Source organism: Sciurus carolinensis, chromosome X, assembly GCF_902686445.1.
Source record: "Sciurus carolinensis chromosome X, mSciCar1.2, whole genome shotgun sequence".
In the NCBI taxonomy this organism is placed as follows: Eukaryota; Metazoa; Chordata; class Mammalia; order Rodentia; family Sciuridae; genus Sciurus; species Sciurus carolinensis.
Genome location: NC_062232.1, coordinates 90,643,542 through 90,665,606, shown reverse-complemented (window position 1 = coordinate 90,665,606; position 22,065 = coordinate 90,643,542). Strand labels below are relative to the sequence as shown.

Genomic DNA, 22,065 nt, shown 5'->3' with positions numbered 1-22,065 from the left:
GAATTTGAAAAACTTTATTTCATAGAAGTACTGAGTAAAAGAGTAGTCACTAGAGGCTAGGAAGGATAAGGGGGAAGAGGAATAGATAGAAGTCAGACAATCAGGACGGAAATACAGTTAGATAGGAGGAATAAGTTCAAGCATTATACAGCACAGTGGGGTGGCTATGATTTACAACTTATGATATATTTTTAAAGAACCAAAAGAAAGGAGTTTGAAGTTTCCCAATATAAGGAAATGGTAGATGTTTAAGGAGATGGAAATATTTATTTCCTTAGTTTGGTCATTACACATTGTATATATATAGCAAATGATCACAATGTACTGCATAGATGTGTAAAATTAATGTCAATGAAAAATTGCTAATGTGGCTCATATTACATTTCTATTGGACAATGCTGACAGACCAGTGTTGTGGAAATAAATGCAGTGCACTTTGGTCAATAGTTTTTTCAATTCATATAGAAATTTTTTGTATCTTTTTTGAATTTTCGTTCCTCAAGAGCAGTGGTATTTTAAAATGATAGCCCATAGCACCTGACATGGTACTTATAATAAAGCAGGCACTTGTACAAGTTTGGTGAATGAATCAAGTAGTAAAAAATGTCTGAGTTTCACCAGGAGTTCTAGTTGTGATTATGTTGTAATAGGTGATCTTTATTAAGGACCTGCTAGTATGTCCTAGCCCTGGGCTAGGCTTTGTGAGAGGCAACATGTAGTCCTTGCCTTCAAGGGCATTATACTTAAGGTAGAGAGACAAATCATACTATAGATGAAAGTTAACAGGCCCCAAATTGCAAAAAAGAAACCAAAAAGGCAATATTACTCAAGGGGAGGCAAATCAGTGAAGAGAGGCTTTTCAGAAACCCAAAATCAAGGCTGAATAATGAAGAAGGAATGATAGAATTTGTCCAGGTCACAGATTACAAACTAGTTTTTACTTTTTTTGACCCTCATAATTATAAAAAAGTAGAATTTTTAAATTGTGAAATTACACATAAAAATCTGTATAATCTGTATCTTTGGGTTTTCTTTAAAAGGTGAGTTGTAAGTATTGGTGTTCTATTATAAAAGGGTGATTATAGATAACAATATTGTATTGTATAATCCAAAATAGCTAGAAGAGAAGATTTTAAATATTCTCATCAGAAAGAAATGATAAATGTTTGGGATAACTTAAGTATCCTGAGTTGATCATTAGACAATGTACAAGAACCGAGACATCACTGTACTCCATAAAGATGTACAATTATTATCTGTCACTTTTTTAAAAGTTGAAAGATTTGTCACCCTGTGTCTCATGACAACTGGCTGAAATGCAGTAGTAGTTGACACAGTTGTCATCAGTCTATATTGTCTTATACTAAATCTGTTTTCACCGATTTTTTATCTTCCTGGCTCCTATAGGCATCCTAGATAGAGAAAACAGAAGCCTAGAGAAGAAATACATGGGGAAGAGATTTGCTAAAGAAGACTAGTGTGTCTCTTTATGACAGTCAATGTGGCTGTGCTAGTCTTTATAAATTCTATAATGGTGGTGGCAGAATGTAGGGAGAGGGTACAAACACATCGAATTGTCTCCATGTGCCATTTACTATTCCTACAACATAGTACCATGCTTCAGAATTTCTCTCAGTTTCCAAACTGGTCATTTGCTTAAATGTGACACTGAAAGGTATATTTAATCAGTTGCGTGTGAGAATGGATTTATACAATAATATTTTATGCAGTTGGAGTCAAATGAATTGTTCAGCTGTTTGATTTAGTTCTCATTTACAACCCTAACTCTTACTTGTTTAAATCATCAGATGCTTTTGTAAGGTTGATATCATGTTCCTTAAAATGTATTGCTAAAAGCCAAAACTATCTCTGTGGCTAAAAGCTACACTCTACCCATGTGCTATGAAATCCCCTTGATATTAGTCTCCATTTTAAATCCCACCAGAGGACACTAGGACTAAGGGTAGTAGAATTTGGGTTTTTCATACTCAATATGTCTTGTATGAAATTCCCTATCTTAAGTGATAGAAAGTATAGATGCTGAAGTACAAGCTTGGAAACAAGTCCAATATATAACTCAATACTAATAAAAAAGTTTTTGATTTCATGGCAAGATATTTCATCCATAAATGGATGATCAGCAGTAGAAGTCATTGTCTAAATGTAGCAAAATATAGTTAAGTTTTGGTCAAAAGAAATAAACCTATTTTTAAAATTCCTACTTCTTTGGGGTTATTCACATCAAAATGATAGTTCACATCAATTGTGTAGATGTTTGACTGTAAAGTGTCAAAACAAAAAACAGCTCAATTTTGGCCTGACTTAGCCTTTTTCCTTGTATAGGCCTTTCAATAGTCTAGTGAAATCTATAAAACTTCCACCTATATCTTCTCATTTGTACTAACACATAAACTATATTTAGATGACTAAAGCATACCTGTTCTTGCTAAATCACCATAAATAGCAAAGTAGTGTTATCTTCACATAAACAGAGTGCCTGGGATTTTAAAATCTTGCTCATGATGATAGATCTTTTATTTTTCACCTATGCATTGACTTTGACATAATGAGAATAAAAAGAACACAATCATCACCACTTTTCTCCATATAAGTGAGAAAAAATGAATAGCAAGGGGGATTGATAGTCTTGCAGGGAATGTTTTTGTTTATTTGCTTGTTTTATTATCTTGGCACAGGTGGAAAAGGATGGCATTACCCTAGAAGAACATAGCTCTTGGCTTCCAGATCTCTTTTGGCATTTGGCTTGTATCAGGGATTCTGATGGGAAAAGATAGGGGAAGCATACATTTTCCTTAATTGCTCTGTAGTCACAAACTTGCAGCTGGCTGTGTCTAATCAGTCAAGAAGCCAAGCCAAGAATTCCATCCAAAAGGAATGTCTGAAAGTGTAAACTCTTGGAGAATATAAAACTAATTCAGTCTAGAAAAATTGGCAGGTTGGGAGAAGTCAGGTTAGAAGAGGAAGTTTTAGAGCAAAGTGAAGCTGAAGTCTAAATGTGTGTGGATTTTGGCAGGTTCTATCACTTTCTTCTTTGCCCTGCATGGAGAGGTCTATGTCTCAATATACAGATCTAGGTGTTCCTGCTGGGATATGAAAATAAAGAAAGAGAGGAGTAGATTCCTCCCTGGGCTTGCTCTGTTGGGGAGAGTTCAGGTTAATGCAAAGTTTACATGAAGAGTCAAGTTTTACATCTTATAGGGACTGAGTATAGTTTAGCATTCATTGTCTTGTAACTTTGACCCTGATAGTCTTGGTATAGAAGGAGCTTAGTTTAAGACTAAGTCAACTAGTGATCTTCAGTTGATCAAAGACCGTTAATGGCAGAGTGTTAGAATGTACTTAAGATTAATTATTATTGGCAAACAAGAGTGATATAAAGCATGATGTGGGAGAAAATCACAGGATCAGGAAATATAACTCCAAGAGTCTTATTCTGGTCTCTATATCCTTTACAGATCTCTACTTCCTCACTCTAAAAATGAGGGTGTTGGAGTTGGAGGTGGGGGCTAGCATAAATAATACCCCAAACAACTACTAGTTCTGGATTGATATAATTTTAAGGAAGACACATTTGAAGAAATGGAGAAAATATTGAGGAACCTGTTGATTTATTATGCCTTCATGTGAAATAAGTCTACTACTTCAGTTGAAGATATAGAAGTTCAATTTTAAAGGTTAACACAGATTGTAGATACCCCTTTATCTTGTCATTCAACTGTGAAGTTCCCAGCCCTCTTTTACCAGACGTTAACAAATCAAGGAGAGGAGAATTTGACCTATTTATGACTCAGACTTATAAATTATAGGAAGATAATCTACACACTCTGTCATCTTATTGCTTTCTGGTATACCTTCTGTCATTAATCTCACCTATACAAAGATGGATACTCTTATGGTTTGGTATGCCCCAAAATCTCATGTGCAAGACAATGAAAAAAGGTTCAGAAGATAAATGATTGGGTTGTAAGAGTCTTAACCCAATCAGTGAATTAATTTCCTGATAGGGTAATTGAAGTGGTAGGGTGTGGCTGCAGGAAGTAGGGATTTGGGCATAGCTTGGGGGTATATATTTGTATCTGGAGAGTGGAGTCTCTCTCTCTCTGCTTTCTGATCATCATGTGACCTGCTTTCCTCCACCTTACTCTTCTGCCATGATGTTCCACCCTACCTCAAGCCCTGAGGAATGGAGCCGGCCATCTGTGGACTAAGATCTCTGAAACCACGAGCCCTCAAATAAACTTTTCCTCCTCTGCAATTGTTCTGGTTGGGTCTTGTAGTCACAGTGGTGAAAAAGCTGACTAAAACAGATGCCATTCAGTAAAATGTAAAAAAAAAAGAGGCAGTCCTTGGAGTCAGGAGAGTGGGATACTGTTCTAGTTCTGATTTTTTTTTTTTGCAAATGTTAGACTTTTATAAAAACACTTGCTGTTACTTATTCATGAACTATAATATTGATAAACTCACTTAATTTTTTTTATCTCAGTTTCTTGTCTATAAAGTAAGGATCCTGGATCAAATTATGACTGGTATTACTTATTATCCCCCATGTCTACTATTCAAATTCTCTCTGGGAGAAAGAAGTGCATGAAAAATTTTACTTTTTTTAAATTCATTTTTATTGTAAACAAATGGGATACATCTTGTTTCTCTGTTTGTACAAGAAGTAGAGGCATACCGTTTGTGTAATCATACATTTACTTAGGGTAATAGTTTTTGATTCATTCTGTTATTTTTTTCTTCCCCCCACCCCTACCACCCCTGTTATCCCTCTATACAGTCCCTCCTTCCTCCATTCTTGCCCCCCCTCACACCCCCCTTTATGTGTCATCATCCACTTATCAGCGAGATCATTCGTCTGTAGTTTTTTGAGATTGGCTTATCTCACTTAGCATGATATTCTCCAATTTCATCCATTTGCCTTCAAATGCCATAATTTTATTCTTCCTTATGGCTGAATAATTCTTCCTTATGGCTGAATAATATTCCATTGTGTGTGTGTGTGTGTATATATATATATATATATACCACAGTTTCTTTATCCATTCATCAATTGAAGGGCATCTGGGTTGGTTTCACAATCTGGCTATTGTGAATTGAGCAGCTATGAATATTGTTGTGGCTGTATCTCTGTAGTATGCTGATTTTAAGTCCTTTGGGTATAGGCCGAGGAATGGGATAGCTGGGTCAAATGGTGGTTCCATTCCAAGTTTTCTAAGGAATCTCCAAACTGCTTTCCAGAGCGGCTGCACTAATTTGCAGCCCCACCAGCAATGTAAGAGTGTACCTTTTTCACCACATCCTCGCCAACACCTGTTGTTGCTTGTATTCTTGATAATCGCCATTCTAATTGGGGTGAGATAGAATCTTAGGGTAGTTTTGATTTGCATTTCTCTTATTACTAGAGATGTTGAACATTTTTTCATATGTTTGTTGATGGCTTGTAGATCTTCTGTGAAGTGTCTGTTCATTTCCTTAGCCCATTTGTTGATTAGGTTATTTATATTCTTGGTGTAGAGTTTTTTGAGTTCTTTATATATTCTGGAAAATAGTGCTCTATCTGAAGTATGAGTGGCAAAGATTTTCCCCCACTCTGTAGGCTCTCTCTTTACATTGTTGATAGGATCCTTTGCTGAGAGAAAGCTTTTTAGTTTGAACCTATCCCAGTTATTGATTTTTGCTTTTATTTCTTGAGCTATGGGAGTCCTGTTAAGGAAGTCTGATCCTAAGCCAACAAGTTGAAGATTTGAACCTACTTTTTCTTCTATAAGATGAGGGGTCTCTGGTCTGATTCCAAGGTCCTTGATCCATTTTGAGTTGATTTTTGTGCAGGGTGAGAGATAAGAGTTTAATTTCATTCTGTTGCATATGGATTTCCAGTTTTCCCAGCACCATTTGTTGAAGAGGCTATCTTTTCTCCATTGCATATTTTTGACACCTTTGTCTAGTATGAGAAAATTGTATTTATTTGGGTTTGTGTCCGTGTCCTCTATTCTGTACCATTGATCAACCTGTCTATTTTGATGCCAATACCATGCCGTTTTTGTTACTATTGCTTTGTAGTATAGTTGAAGGTCTGGTATTGTGATACCCCCTGCTTCACTCTTCCTGATAAGGATTGCTTTAGCTCTTCTGGGTTTCTTATTCTTCGAGATGAATTTCATGATTGCTTGCTCTATTTCTGTAAGGTAGATCATTAGGATTTTAATTGAAATTGCATTGAATCTGTATAGCACTTTTGGTAGTATGGCCATTTTGACAATATTAATTCTGCCTATCCAAGAACATGGGAGATCTTTCCATTTTCTAAGGGTTTCTTTAATTTCTTTCTTTAGTGTTCTATAGTTCTCATTGTAGAGTTCTTTCACCTCTTTTGTTAGATTGATTCCCACGTATTTTTTTTTCAAAGCTATTGTGAATGGGGTATTTTTCCTAACTTCTCTTTTTGAAGATTCATCACTTATATATAAAAATGCATCGGATTTATGAGCATTGATCTTATATCCTGCTACTTTACTGAATTCACTTATGAAGTCTAAAAGTTCTCTGGTGGAATTTCCTGGTTCCTCTAAATATATAATCATGTCATCAACAAATAGGGATATTTTGAGTTCTTCTTTTCCTATTCATTTTCCTTTAATTTCCTTGATCTGTCTAATTGCTCTGGTTAGAGTTTCGAGGACAATATTGAATAGAAGTGGTGAAAGAGGGCATCCCTGCCTTGTTCCAGTTTTTAAGGGGAATGCTTTCAGTTTTTCTCTATTTAGAATGATATTAGCCATGGGCTTAGAGTAGATGGCCTTTACAATGTTAAGGAATGTTCCCACTATTCCTATTTTTTCTAGTGTTTTGAGCATGAAGGGATGCTGTATTTTATTGAATGCTTTTTCTGCATCTATCAAAATAATCATGTGATTCTTGACTTTAAGTCTGTTGATATGGTGAATGACATTTATTGATTTCTGGATGTTGAACCAACCTTCCATCCCTGGGATAAAACCCACTTGATCGTGGTGCACTATCATTTTAATATATTTTTGTATGTGATTTGCTAAGATTTTGTTGAGAATTTTTGCATCAATGTTCATTAAGGATATTGGTCTGAAATTTTCTTTCTTTGATGTGTGTCTTTCTGGTTTAGGTATCAGGGTGATATTGGCTTCATAGAATGAGTTTGGGAGGGTTCCCTCCTCTTCTATTTCATGGAATACTTTGAGAAGTATTGGAATAAGCTCTTCTTTAAAGGTTTTGTAGAACTCGGCTGAGAACCCATCTGGTCCCGGACTTTTCTTTGTTGGTAGGCTTTTGATGACTTCTTCAATTTCATAACTTGAAATTGATCGATTTAAATTGTGTATGTCCTCCTGGTTCAGTTTAGGTAATTCATATGTCTCTAGAAACCTGTTGATGTCTTCGAGATTTTCTATTTTGTTGGAGTATAGATTTTCAAAATAGCGTCTAATTATGTTTTGTATTTCACTTGTGTCTGTCGTGATATTTCCTTGTGCATTCCAAATTTTAATAATTTGAGTTTTCTCTCGTCTTCTCTTTGTTAGTGTGGCTAAGGTTTTATCAATTTTGTTTATTTTTTCAAAGAACCAACTATTTATTTTGTCAATTTTTTTTATTGTTTCTTTTGTTTCAATTTCATTGATTTCAGCTCTGATTTTAACTATTTCCTGTCTTCTACTACTTTTGGTGTTGCTCTGTTCTTTTTCTAGGGCTTTGAGCTGTAGTGTTAGGTCATTTATTTGTTGATTTTTTTCTTCTTTTATTGAATGCACTCCATGAAATTAATCTTCCTCTAAGAACTGCTTTCATAGTGTTCCAGAGATTTTGATATGATGTTTCTTTGTTCTCATTTACCTCTAAGAATTTTTTAATTTCCTTCCTGATGTCTTCTGTTATCCATTCATCATACAATAGCATATTATTTAATCTCTAGGTGTTGGAGTAGTTTCTGTTTTTCACTCTGTCTTTTATTTCTAATTTCAATCCATTATGATCTGATAGAATACAAGGTAGTGTCTCTATCTTCTTGTATTTTCTAACAGTAGCTTTGTGGCATAAAATATGGTCTATTTTAGAGAAGGATCCATGTGCTGCTGAGAAGAAGGTGTATTCGCTCTTTGTTGGATGGTATACTCTATAAATATCTGTTAAGTCTAAATATTGATAGTGTTATTGAGATGTATGGTTTCTTTGTTCAATTTTTGTTTGGAGGATCTGTCCAGTGGTGATAGAGGTGTGTTAAAGTTACCTAGTATTATTGTGTTGTGGTCTGTTTGGTACCTGGAATTGAGAAGGATTTGTTTAAAATACATGGATGAGCCACTGTTTCGGGCATAAATATTTATAATTGTTATGTCTTGCTTATTTATGCTTCCCTTAAGCAGTATGAAATGTCCTTCTTTTTCCCTTCTGACTATGTTTGGCTTGAAGTCCACATTATCTGATATGAGGATGGATACTCCAGCTTTTTTACTGTGTCCATGTGCATGGTATGTTTTTTCCCATCCTTTCACCTTTAGTCTGTGGGTATCTCTTTCTATGAGATGAGTCTCTTGCAGGCAGCATGTTGTTGGATTTTTCTTTTTAATCCAATCTGCCAGTCTATGTCTTTTGATTGATGAGTCCAGGCCATTAACATTCAGGGTTATTATTGAGATATGATTTGCTTTCCCAGTCATTTGGCTCTTTTTTTTTTTTTTTTTGACACAACTTGGTTTTTCCTTTATTTGGCTCTTCCTTTAGTTTACTTTCTTCATTGGTGGTATGTGGAAGTTATGCAAAGTGTCAACCATGAACTAAAAGAAGTTTTGAAAGATAGGGAATATTAATCAATTCCATGTCTTCAAGTTTCAGTTCATATGGTTACTTCCTTTTGAATAAAAAAGAAAATAAAAACAAGATAAACACACTATCTATACTAAACTTATTATTCTGTCCTAAATCATGAGAATTTTGTTCATAACCTTTCTTTCCTAATCTTTTCACACAGAGGAAATCATGCCAGTGTAAGCTTCCAGATCATCTCAGAGATTCAAAGTGGGAAGTCCTCAAGGCTCTCATTTTCTTCAGTGAGTCTAGCTCCAGCTACCTATGAAGACTCCAAAATAGCAATTTATGAGGTAGGACATCCAACAGTCATCTAATCTGCTGCCTTCTGGAGTTTTAAAATGGGGCAGTGATTTAGGCATCAGTCTTTGAGTAAAAATATTGAGACTTTTTGGTAATTCTTTCCATTTTTTTTTGTCTGTGTCCACTTACAGACTTGATTGGATAGCATTTTTGACAATGACTTTCCTCAGTAGCTAATCTCCTTACTGATAACTTCATTTACATTTCAACTCTGTGCATTTACTGTGCATGTGGAAAAAAGTATTTGAGACCCAATGCTTAAACATATCACTATCTCAATGTTTTGTCTAGACATAAGGGACAAGAACATAATATGCAATAGAATAAATCAAAGACTAATAACAGAAGAAATGACTCCCTGTGCCTACTCTTTGGGATGAGTTGTCCAGAGACATACTGTGCAGTGTAGATCCGAGGGTACTACTTTTCTTAAAATTCTAGTTGATTTTCCTGTACTTCTTATCCTCTAATATTATTGAAACTTTAAAAATATTCATTTATTTCTTTTTCTTAGCCTATGTTACTTTCTGTTGGATAAAATATCAATCCTTTTTATTTCACTGAATTTTCTCTCGTTCAAAATTTAAGAGGCTACTTCCTATCCCATGTTCTAAGATTCTAGAATTTGGCAATCAGTACAAATCATTCATCAATTTAAGAGAGGACCTGTTTCTTCTCAGCAGGAAAGAGTTAAACAGGTGGTAAATAGGAAAACAGACAGTCCTTCTGTTCCTCCGAAGTGAGACCTTCCCAGTGTGGTTTCTTGTTTTGAAGATACTCCCAAGAGCAACGAACACCCTCAACTTCAACAGAAACTGCAAAGAAAGTCCAAAACAAGAAATAATGACTTTTCAATTATGAACTACATTGTATTTTTCAAGAGTATGTTCCCCTCCACTGGATGAATAGTTCACAGGGCCTTGCTAAGATTTGAATGTGTCACCTCCAAAATTTAGATATTGAAATTTAATGACTAAATGTGGTGATATTAATAGATGACTTTTTCAAAAGTTGATTAGGCCATGAGGACTCCTCCCTGATGAATAATATTAAAGTTCTTATGAAAGAGATGTCGTGTTGCATTTTATTAGCTTTGCCTGCTACCTTCTGCCATGTGAAGACACAGTTTTCCTCCCCTTTAGAGGATACAGCAATGAGACGCCATCTTGGAAGTGAAGAAAATGCCCCCACTAGACAATCAAACATGCTTTTCTTTGATCTCGGACATCCCAGCCTCCAGAACTGTAAGGAATAAATTTCTGTTCTTTGTAAATTGCCCAGTCTCATAAATGGAATAAAACAGCCTACAACACCAAGATGACATGGGGTATGCTTTTTCAATACACCTGAGAGCTTTGACTTAAATTCATAGCAGGAAGCCTCTGGATCTTACTAGGGATTTAATTTAATCAGAGAGATTTGCCTTAACTGTAAACTTGAATTATTGGGGAATTGGCAGCTCTACTCTATCAAGGACTAAAGATAATATAAACTTTTGAATGTCAAATGGAATGGATTGGTGGCTTTATAAATGTATTAACACTTCTAAGATTTTGAAGTAAATCTTGGTAACTTTGGTTTTTCATCTGGGAAATAAGGGGTTTAACTGAATTCCTAATTCTGACTGCTCAATACAATGTGCTTGGGTAACTTAAAAATATTTGTACCTCAGCTCCCACTCCTAGCAATTCTGATTCATTTGGTGTGGAGTGGGGCCCAGGAAATATTATCTTTTTAAAGTTCTTGATATGTGCAGCTAGGTTTGATAATTGCTGGACTAGAAGACCTCTGAGGCCTCTTCTAGCATGGATATGCTATGATACTCTGATTCTATGGAAAAATTTATGTGTTGAATTATGGTATATTTTATTTGGTGGGGTTGGAAGGTTGTACTGTAGAATTGAGAAGGGGAAAAATAAACTTTTGCATGTAACTAACCTTTAAGAATCTGTCAGATATTTCCTTGTTTTGGAAAGAGGCAGGGAGCTGAGTTAGTTCCTGGAATGACCGTTAATCAGTCAGATCATGAATGTGTGTGTGGGGGCGGGGAGGTTATCTTTACAAAGGGAGATTATCCAGGAAAATAACATCATATAGTAGAGTCAAGATTTGGGCGATGGCAGGGTGTGAAGGAATACAGCTAAGACTAGAAAACTGCCTGCTAGGGCTAAAGAAGTCTCTGGGAGGGAGCATAGGTCAAATGAATCAACAGATCAAACAAAGAAGTCTGGTGTGCCTTCTGAAATTTTTCTTCATTAGGAGTGCTTTAAAGAAGATGAATTGTCTAGTTTTGTTTAAAAACATCAAATTTTAATAAAACTTTTTATTGGAAGTCTTGGAATTTCCAGATAATATACCAGATAATGTTATGAGTAGCAGATGTCTAATAACAAAGGACAGGCCTCTCTTGGATGTACCATGACATGAATTTATGTCATGTACTACACTGACATAAATTCACATTTTCATTGTATATACAGGTGCATAACCTTCAGAATGGTACAGTAACATTGGCCCTTATTTCACAAATACTGTTTGAACTGAGTAAAGGAAAGCCAGATGATATGACTGCTGGGCAGAAAGAGTTGTGAATGACAGAGGTGGTGGGGACATGCTATGATCTGCTCTAATAGCCATAGACTAGGGGAGTGCAGGGTGAGGAGGGAAGGAGTGTAATTATGACACTCAGGAAGAGCCCACTGAATTCATCTTTTCTCTTCATTTTCTAACCCTTTGTGCCTCTCTACTTTTCGGCCTTTCCCTACATTTTCCTATGTTTCACCTTAATGTTTCTTCCCAATCTTTTCCCTTTCCCAGAGCCTTTTTTCTGTCTCCCCACTTTCTCTCTTATAGATCTCTGTCTACCCCTCTCCCTTCCACCAATCATTTTCTCTGTCTCTACACAGAGTCATAGATCATCAAAGCTCAAAAGGACCTAAGAAATCACCAAATAAGTCCAGCTCTATAGGTGGGGGAACCGAAGCTCAGGCTGATTAAGTGGCTGTGCTAAGGCCACCCTTGAGTTTGAAGCAGAGCCAGGTCTAGGACCTTGTTCTCTGATTCTTAGTTAATACACCATGGCCTTAGTGAAAAACTGATGGACTTTAAATTACTTCTAAAAACTTTAGTGAATAGAGTTTGATGTTTCTTGCTCTTAATTAAAAAGTGAGTGATGAGTGAAGTATTTTATCATTCTCTCTTTTAAAAGAACAAAACAAAACAAATAGTGCATGTGTGGTGAAGATAAAACCTGACCATTTACTCCCTTTTCCTCATTATTCTTGAAGTAGGATGCACACAGACTCAGTAAAAAATTGGCTTATAAATTTTTTGAGAATTATTTAAACCTTAAATACACAATTCCCCCAAGCAAAAGGGAGTCCCATACAGGGAAAGAGCAACAAAGTGAAAGATGGAAGACCTTGGTTCAGTTCTGAATCTGTTGTTGCCTAGGCTTTTGAACTTAGACAAATTAATCTCTTCAGGCTTCAGTTTCTTTATCAACTATGAAGGGATTGCATTAGGGACACCTAAGACCATTTCCAGACCTCAAATTTGGTGATTTGGCAGGAAAAAGCTATACTTAGTTATTTGTGGTATTTAATAATCTGGGCAGAATTCCAAGTCATATCTGCAGTAGGGTTGACTCCAGGAAGAAGGTATCAGGTGCCATCTGTAAGGCAGAATCAGGACTGCCAGTACTGATGTTCAGGTTGTGCGCTGTGTAATGGACACTATGTGTAAGAGCATTCTATTTACAGTGATAGTATACACTAATGAATATGAGAGTGCTGCAGGAGTATTCACAGAGATTCTGGCCTCTCAGCTTAGTCCTGGAATGGGGTGAGGTACAGAACCTTCTGACATCTAAATCTATACCAGTGTACCCAACTATGAATATACACAGTAACTGGTAAATACATGTGTACTTAAATATACACTATGTTGACTATGCCCCAGAAATTCCTTGAGGTTGATTCTCTGTCCTGCCTAATATTCTTACAGAACCAATCCTAAATTCTACTCCCACTACTATAACCTGACAAAGAAGCCTTACTTAGCAGGGAGAGCTTGGTGATGTGTAGAACATCCATGCTGCAAGAGAAATTTGCTCCCTTGTGTCTGAGGGATGTGTGGGCAATTATGAGTATAGAACAAGGGAGTCACTAACTGTATAAGAACTTTTTTTGTACTTGCATAATTATTTTTTGTACTTGAGAGAAAATGCTTACAAAGTTGCCATAGTCATTAGTAGTGACTACAGACTGAGAGACATAGTTGCAAATGTACAGAGGTTTTTTGTCTACCAGCTTATCCCATACATTGACTGATTTGGTAAAAATCCTAGTTAGAGATTTACTCTTTCAGTTTAAGATTTAATCTTTGATCCCTCTATAGGGTAAAGTCCTCCGAAGGGTAAAATTTCAGGTTTATGTTGGGCCCTCCTGACTTCTATGAATGACTTTTAGATCTCTGGCTGAGAGAGATGATGTTGAGAAAAACTTACTGAAAGGTTAATGGGGAGGTTATGAGTGATGGGAGTAAAACAGAGAATGAGATGAAAAAAAGACTGGGGTGTTAAGTCACAAACTTTAGCAGGTACGAGAATCACAGAGGTCTTGAGAAAACAGATAGCTAGACCCCTCCTCCCCACACACAATTTCTGATTCCAAAAATGTTGGGTAGAACTTGATTATTGGTCTTTCTTACCAGTTCCCAGGTGAGGCTGATTGTGCTGATCCAAGGTCACACTTGGAGAATTGCTGGATCAAATGTTTTGACCATCCTACTGCAGGCAGGCTCTGATCCTGGGCTACCATTCTGAACTCTATGAGCAATAAGCTTGGCTGGTGCAGTTTTCTCTAGCTGCTAAAGGTCTACTGGAGCCATTCCCTTGTTAAAGGGCTTTGAGCTCCTTGGCTAAAAGATGCTTTCTAACACAAAGTGCAGGCGAGTTACTCAGATGCCTGCAGCTCCCATTAGCCTTTGCCTCTGGCAGGTTTCCAGATGTACTGCTACAGCTGGATATATTCCTTAATAAGAGAGTGGTTACACTCTTTTATTTTCAAGATTTGATTGCACAGGGCTTACTGCTTTATTATCTCTACTTGATAACAAGTTGGTGCAGCCAGAAATGGAATCTCCAGGCTATAGGTAATAGATGTGAAAGCACTTGGAAGAGTAAAGAGCATTGTGCAAATGTAAGACATTATTATTAGAGAGAAACAGGAATCTCTGTTTGTATTGCTTTCTTAAAAAATTTGGGTTGAACAGAACTAAATAGGGTTCGATGATTGATGCCTCCTTGAGGCTATGCATGGAAAAGAAAATTCTCTCTCAGGCACTGGTGTTCAAGTGAAGACAATAAAATAATTGTTGCTTTTGACTTGGAAATAGCCTTAGAAATAGCAATTTTATACTTTAAGAGTCAAGAATAAATGTACAACTGCAAAAAATGGGATCCTAATTAGAGTAAGTTATACTCCATGTATGTATAATATGTGAAAATACATTCTACTGTCATGTATATCTAAAAAGAACAAAAAATAATAAATTCCAATACCTGGATATGATCATTATACATCATGTACCTGTATTAAATCATCACACTATACTCCACAGATATGTAAAATTTAAAAAGTAAAGTAATTTTGAATGAAAAACTTCAGAAATACACTTTGAGTCTACATAACTTATATTACTATGGTATTACATTTGTGCATTGAAATAAAGAATGTTTAGTCTACATTTAAACCAATCAGTTTATGATTAAAGCATATAAACCCCCTAAAATGGCCTGTCCCACAAGAGAAAAATGGATCAAGGTAAATGCAGAAAACATTTGCTGCACTACATCTCCTGCCCTATATCTCCCACCATGGATGCCTCAAGGCGGTGGGAATCGCAACCACAGACCATCACCATTAATCACAGTAAACCTAGTGCTACATCACTTAGCTGTGAGTAAGTGAAATAACCTAGCACTTTCTGCAGTTACTTAAGTGAGGCATTGCATAAAGTCGTATCATTCCTTTTCTGTCTGCATACCTGCAATTGTTTCCCTGTCTTGAGTTAGCTTGTATTTTTAACTTTAATTTCTCTGTACAATCTCATTTTAGCTCATAATACAGAACTACCATGAGGTGGAGGATGGCCAAGGAGGAAAAAGTGTGTTTGTATTGATAGTATTACTGTAACCCATTCTTGCGGAAGGGACCTTACTCTAAAGCTGCTGGCAACTCTCATCACTATTTTCTACCTTTTTCTTTCCAGGGTGACTGGATGTGGCTGAAACAGTTCCCTCCTGGAGATTTTGGAGACATTAAGTCCATCAAATCAAGTGCAAGTGATGTATTTGAAAAGGTATGAGAAACCCTCATTTATATACATTCCTACTAGGATCAGTCCTTTCTCCAAAGTAATATCAGCTGTTTAGGAACATTCCCTAAGAAATCTGTGCAGGGAAACTGTAGGGTTGTTACTGGCTTGGTGTGATCATGAGATGCAATGGCAAAATTACAGGCTCTGGAATCAAAGAAACATGAAGGAATAAAATCCCAGCTCCACTGCTTAAGAGCTATATATTAATCGGGGCAAGTCACTTAAAGCCCCTGAGCCTTAATTTCCTTATTTGTAAAAAAAAGCATAGTAATGTGTACTTCCTACTACCTAGGTTCCAGTGAGTACTAAAAAATACAATTTATATAAAACTTCTTACACATGTCCTGGCACACAACTTCTTTTTAAAATAATATCTTTATGATTATTATCAATTAAATATACCACAATTATCCAAATTCCCATTATTCAGAACTGAAAAACCAACTAATTTCTGCTTAAAAAATGATTATTTCCTTAACTCCACTAATTATGTTCAAAGAGTCCTTGATTAGTTTACTTAAGGAAGCAGTCCTTGATTAGTTTACTTAAGACAAGGATGATCCCTTCTAAATAATTTAAAATCTTGACTCCTCCTTAAACTTTGAGTCCATAAAAGATTTGTGGATATTGTATTAGGTTCCTTCAGACTTTCAAGAGCAGGCATTTAGAATGTGATCATAGATTTCTCCATATTTATGAAGCAGACAATTTCAAATCATTCTAACAGATCTGAATGAGGCACTTAACTTCATCCAGAGCACTGTACAAGTAAGAAAACAAAGGAAACAGAGGGTAAGTGATTCATAGATATCCAGTGTTCTAGTAACAGTTGTTTTAAAATAGCTTTTCTTTCTCCATTGAATTAACTTTACAACTTGGTGAAAAATTAACTGAGTGTATATGTGCACAAGCATTTTTGCATTCCCAATTCTGGTTCATTCACTCATTAGTATACCCTAATGCTAATATTGCATCTTGATGATTACCATAGATCTAGAGAGTAAGTTCTGAAATCCAGTGGTGTAAACCCTTCCAACTTGTTATTTTTCAGTTTAGTTTGGATATTGAAAATTCTTTAATATTTCAATAAAGTTTAGAATCAACTTGCCTGAGACTTCTGGAATTTTTGATGTGCATTGCAATTAATTAATAAATAAATCTAGGTAAAATAAACATCTGAGCAATATTGAGTCTGCAAATCCAATAATATGTATATATCCTTTTAGCTAGGTTTTCCTCAATTTTTCTCATCAATGTTTTGATGCTTTTCACATAGTGTTGATAGAAATGATGAGGGTGACATTTTTGCCATGTTTAGACTGAGGAAGAAAAGGATTCAGCATTTTACTCTTAGATCTAATGTTACCTGAAGATTTTTCATGCCTATCCTTTTCCTTATAATTCTAATTTTCTATAAATTAATTTTTATCTCAAAAAAGTTTTATATTTTTTAAGACTTTTTTTGCTACCTGTTTCAATGATTTCATGGTTTTATGCTTTCATTCTGTTAATATAGTATATCACATTGTTTAAAAAGAAGTATTATACAAACCTCACTTAATATCTCTGGGATAAATTTCAGTTGGTCATGATATCCTTTTCATTGTGATTTTTATATATTGATGAATAATATTTGCTAACATTTTAAGGATTTTTGCATTTATTTTTATGATGAGAATGATATAATTTTCTTTTAATGTCTGTCAGTTTTATGTTTCAGAGTTATATTTGGCTTCATAAAACAATTTCGGATGTTTTTGTTTACTGAAAGACTTGGTATAGAATTTGTATTATTAAAATTTTCATAAGCACTTTAGTCAATTTTTTCAGCACTGTGAACAAAAGACCTGACAACAACAATTAGGGGAGGAAAGGTTTATTTGACTCATAGTTCCAGAGGAACTATGAAGATCCATAGACCCCCAGATCCATAGCCCTGCACCAAAGGTGATGCAGAACATCATGGTGGAAGGGTGTAGTGGAGGAAAACAGCTCAGGATATGACAACAAGGAAGCAAAGAGAACTCCGCGCACACCAGGGACAAAATATAAACCACAAAGGCATGCTCCCCAGTGACCCACCTCCACCAGTCACTCCCTACCTTGCTGCAGTTATCAGTCAGTTGATCTATATCAGTGGATTAATACACTGATTAGGTTAAAGATCTCATAACATAATCATATTGATTATAAACTTTATTACATTGTCTTACACATGACCTTTTATGTGGTACCTCATATCTAAACTGGAACAAAATGTTTCATCAGTAAAATCACCTGGCCCTAGGATTTTCTTTGTGGTAATGTTTTTAAGAACAAATTCAATTTCTTTGACAAATATAGGATTATTATTTTCTATTGTTCTAGGTTTGTTTGTTTGCTTTGGTACTGGGGGCTGAAACCAGGGGTGCTTTAACATTGAGCCACATCCCCAGCCCTTTCTTGTATTTTATTTAGAGACAGGGTCTCACCAAATTCATTAGGATCTTGCTAAGTTGCTGAGGCTGGTTTTCAACTCATGATCCTCCTGCCTTAGCCTCCAAAAATGCTGGGATTACAGGCATGTGCCACCATACCTGTCCTATTTTTCTAGGTTTAATAAACTGTGTTATTCAAGAAGTTCATCAATTTCTTTTAAGGTGTTTTTGTCATCATTAAGTTGTTTAAAAATTCCTTTCTCACTGATATTTATGAGGTTTGTAGTGGTGCTTCATTTATGATATTGATAATTTTTATTTTTTTCTTAATCGGTCTTATTAGAGATTGATCAAACATTACATTTTTTCAAATAAAAGGATTTTACTTTATTTCTTCTTTTTCTGTTTTCTATTTGTATGATCTCTGCCCTTATTGTTATTATTTCCTTCTTTCTACTTATATTTGGTTTAACTTGTTCATCCTTTCCTAAGGTCTTGAGAACAGAGATTATTAATTTTAAGCATTCTTTATTCTAACATCCATATTTCCCTTTAAGTTCTGTTGAGCTACATACTATAAATTTTAATATATTTTATTTTATTGCCTTTAGTTTGAAATAATTATTATTCTCATTTTATTTATTTATTTATTTATATGGTTACCAAGGATTGAACTCCGGGTCACTCGATCACTGAGCCACATCCCCAGCCCTATTTTGTATTTTATTTAGAGACAGGGTCTCACCAAGTTGCTTAGTGCCTCACTTCTGCTGAGGCTGACTTTGAACTTTTGATCCTGCTGCCTCAACCTCCTGAGCTGCTGGGATTACAGGGGAGCATCACTATGCCTGGCTTTATTTCATTTTTGATCCATGTATTATTGTGAAACCTATTGCTTATTACCAGCTATTTGGAGCTCTTAAAGACATCACATTTAATAGAGTCCTTATTTAACTCTTGTGACTATGAGTTAAATAAGCTATATCATCTGAAAATTCAATCTTTTAAAAATTATAAATTTTTGCAGTTACATATGCGGTCTATCTTAGTCAATATTCCACATGCACACTAAATTAGTGGATATTGCACAGTTGTTAGTTGTAGAGTTCTATCAACATCAATTAGGTCACAATGGTTGATGGTGTAATTCAAATCTTCTATGTTCTTATTGTATTTTATTAATACTTTTTATCAATTACTGTTAAAATTTCCCTATTATTCAGTTCTGTGAATTTTTTCTTCTTATACTTTGAAACTCTGATTTTAAGTAGACATATGTTAGTGTATGGGTAAATGTTTCTCTGCTGATATTCCATATCTGTATATTTGTTTTGCTTGCCTATTAGGTCCTCAAATGTATTTTTTTAATTTTATGTGTTCTTTTTAGTTATACATGACAGTAGAGTGAATCTGACATATAATACATACATTGAGTATAACTTCCCATTCTTGTGGTTGTACATGATGTGGAGTTTCACCAGTCATGTATTCAAATATGAACATAGGAAAGTTATGTCCCATTCATTCTACTGTCTTTCCCATTCCCATACCCTTTTCTTCCCCCCACCCTGTCCAATTTGGTGAACCTCCATTCCTACCCTGACCCACCTATAGTAAATCAGCATCCCCATATCAAAGAGAACATTTGGCCTTTGTTTCTTTGGGATTGGCTTATTTCACTTAGCGTGATATTCCCCAGTTCCATCCATTTACTGACAAGTGCTATAATTTCATTCTTCTTTTGGCTGAGTAATATTCCATTACATATATGTACTGCATTTTCTTTATCCATTCATCTATTGAAGGGCATCTAAGTTGGTTCCACAATCTAGATATTGTGAATTGAGCTGCTATGAACATTGATGTTGCAGCATCACTATAGTATGCTGAATTTAAGTCCTTTGGTATACACCAAGGAGTGGGATAACTGGGTCAAGTGGTGGTTCCATTGCAAGTTTTCTAAGGAATCTCCATATTGCTTTCCAGAGTGGTTGCACCAATTTGCAGTCCTGCCAGCAATGTATGAGTGTACCTTGTCCCCCACATCCTGGCCAACATTTACTGTTACTTGTATTCTTGATAATTGCCACTCTGACTAGAGTGAGATGAAATCTCAGTGTAGTTTTAATTTGCATTTCTGTAATTGATAGAGATGTTGAACATTTTTTTCATGTATTTGTTGATCATTCGTATTTCTTCTCCTGAGAAGTGCCTGTTTAATTCCTTTGCTCACTTTTTTTTTTTAAGGGGGATGGATGCCAGGGATCGAACTCAGGGGCACTCAACCACTAAGCCACATCCCCAGCCCTATTTTGTATTTTATTTAGAAATAGCATCTCACTAAATTGCTTAGCACCTCACTTTTGCTGAGGCTGACTTTGAACTCAAGATTCTCCTACCTCAGCCTCCCCAGCTCCTGGGATTATAGGCATGTGCCATTGTGCTCAGCTTTTGCCCATTTATCGACTGGGTTATTTGGGTTTTTTCTTTGTGTGTGTGTGTATGTGTGTGTGTGTGTGGTTTTACATGATGTGGTGTTTCACCAGTCGTGTATTCATGTGTGAACATAGGAAAGTTATGTCTGATTCATTCTATATTAAGTTTTTGAGTTCTATATATATCCTGGAGATTAATGGTCTATCTGAGATGCAGGCGGCAAAGATTTTCTTCCATTCTGTAGGCTCTCTCTTCATGTTCTTAATTGTTTCCTTTGCTGTGAAGAAACTTTTTAGTTTGATAAAATCCCATTTATTGATTCTTGATTTTACTTCTTGCACTTTTGGAGTCTTGTTGAGGAATTTGGTTCCTAAGACAATATGTTGGAGATTTGGGCCTACTTTTTCTTCTAAGAGGTGCAGGGTCTCTGTTCTAATGTCTAGGTCCTTGATCTACTTTGAGTTGAGTTTTGTGCAGGGTGAGAGATAGGGATCTAATTTCATATTCTATTACATATATATTTTCAGTTTTCCTAGCACCATTTGTTGAAGAAGCTATATTTTTTCCAATGCATGTTTATGGCATCTTTGTCTAGTTTGAGATAACTGTATTTATGTGAATATGTCTCTGAGTCTTCTATTCTGTACCATTGGTCGACGTGTCTGTTTTGGTGCCAATTCCATGCTGTTTTTGTTATTACAGCTCTGTAGTAAAATTTAAGGTCTGGTATTGTGATGCCTCATGATTCACTTTTCTTACTGAGAATTGGTTTCGTTATTCTTGGCCCCTTATTTTTACAAATGAATTTCATGAATCCTTTTTCTATGTCTATCAAGAACATCATTGAAAACTTAATAGGAATTGTATTAAATCTGTATAGTGCTTTTGGTAGTATGGCAGTTTTGACCACATTAATTCTGCCCATTCAAGAGCATGGGAGATATTTCCATCTTCTAAGGTCTTCTTCAATTTCTTTCTTTAGTGTTCTGTAGTTTTCATTGTAGAGATCTTTTGCCTCTTTTGTTAGATTGATTCACAAATACTTTATTTTCTTTGAGGTTATTGTGAATAGGATAGTTTTCCAAATTTCTCTTTCAGTAGATTCATCCCTGATGTATAGGAATGCAATTGGTTTATGGGTGTTAATTTTATATCTTGTTACTTTACAGAATTCATTTATGAGTTCAAGAAGTTTTTTGGTGAGGCTTTTTGAGTCTTGTACACATAGAATCATGTTGTCAGAAAATAGGGTTAGATTGAGTTCTTCTTTTCCTATCCATACCCCTTTAATTTTTTCATCTGTCTAATTGCTCTGGTTAGAGTTTCCAAGACTATGTGGAATAGAAATAGTGAAAGAGGGCATCCCTGTCTTGTTGCAGTTTTTAGAGAGAATGCTTTCAATTTTTCTCCATTTAGAATGATGTTGGGCTTGACTTAGCAAAGATAGACTTTACAATGCTGAGGTATGTTCCTACTATCCCTAGTTTTTCTGGTGTCTTAAATATGAATGGATGCTGCATTTTGTCAAATGTTTTTCCTACATCTGTTGAGATAATCTCATGATTCTTGTCTTTAAGTCTATTGATGTGATGAATTACGTTTATTGATTTCTGTATGTTGAACCAACCTTATATCCCTGGGATGAACCCAATTTGGTGATGGTGTACTGTAT

General features: G+C 35.5%; 1 protein-coding gene across 1 annotated transcript in view; it reads left to right on the top strand.

Annotated features, from left to right (window-relative positions):
* Positions 1–22,065, top strand: part of Gucy2f (guanylate cyclase 2F, retinal) — a 96,589-nt gene that overhangs the window by 35,215 nt on the left and 39,309 nt on the right. The window contains 2 exon segments of the mRNA XM_053743334.1: positions 9,011–9,149; positions 15,433–15,519. Of these exon segments, the coding sequence (XP_053599309.1) occupies positions 9,011–9,149; positions 15,433–15,519 (226 nt within the window).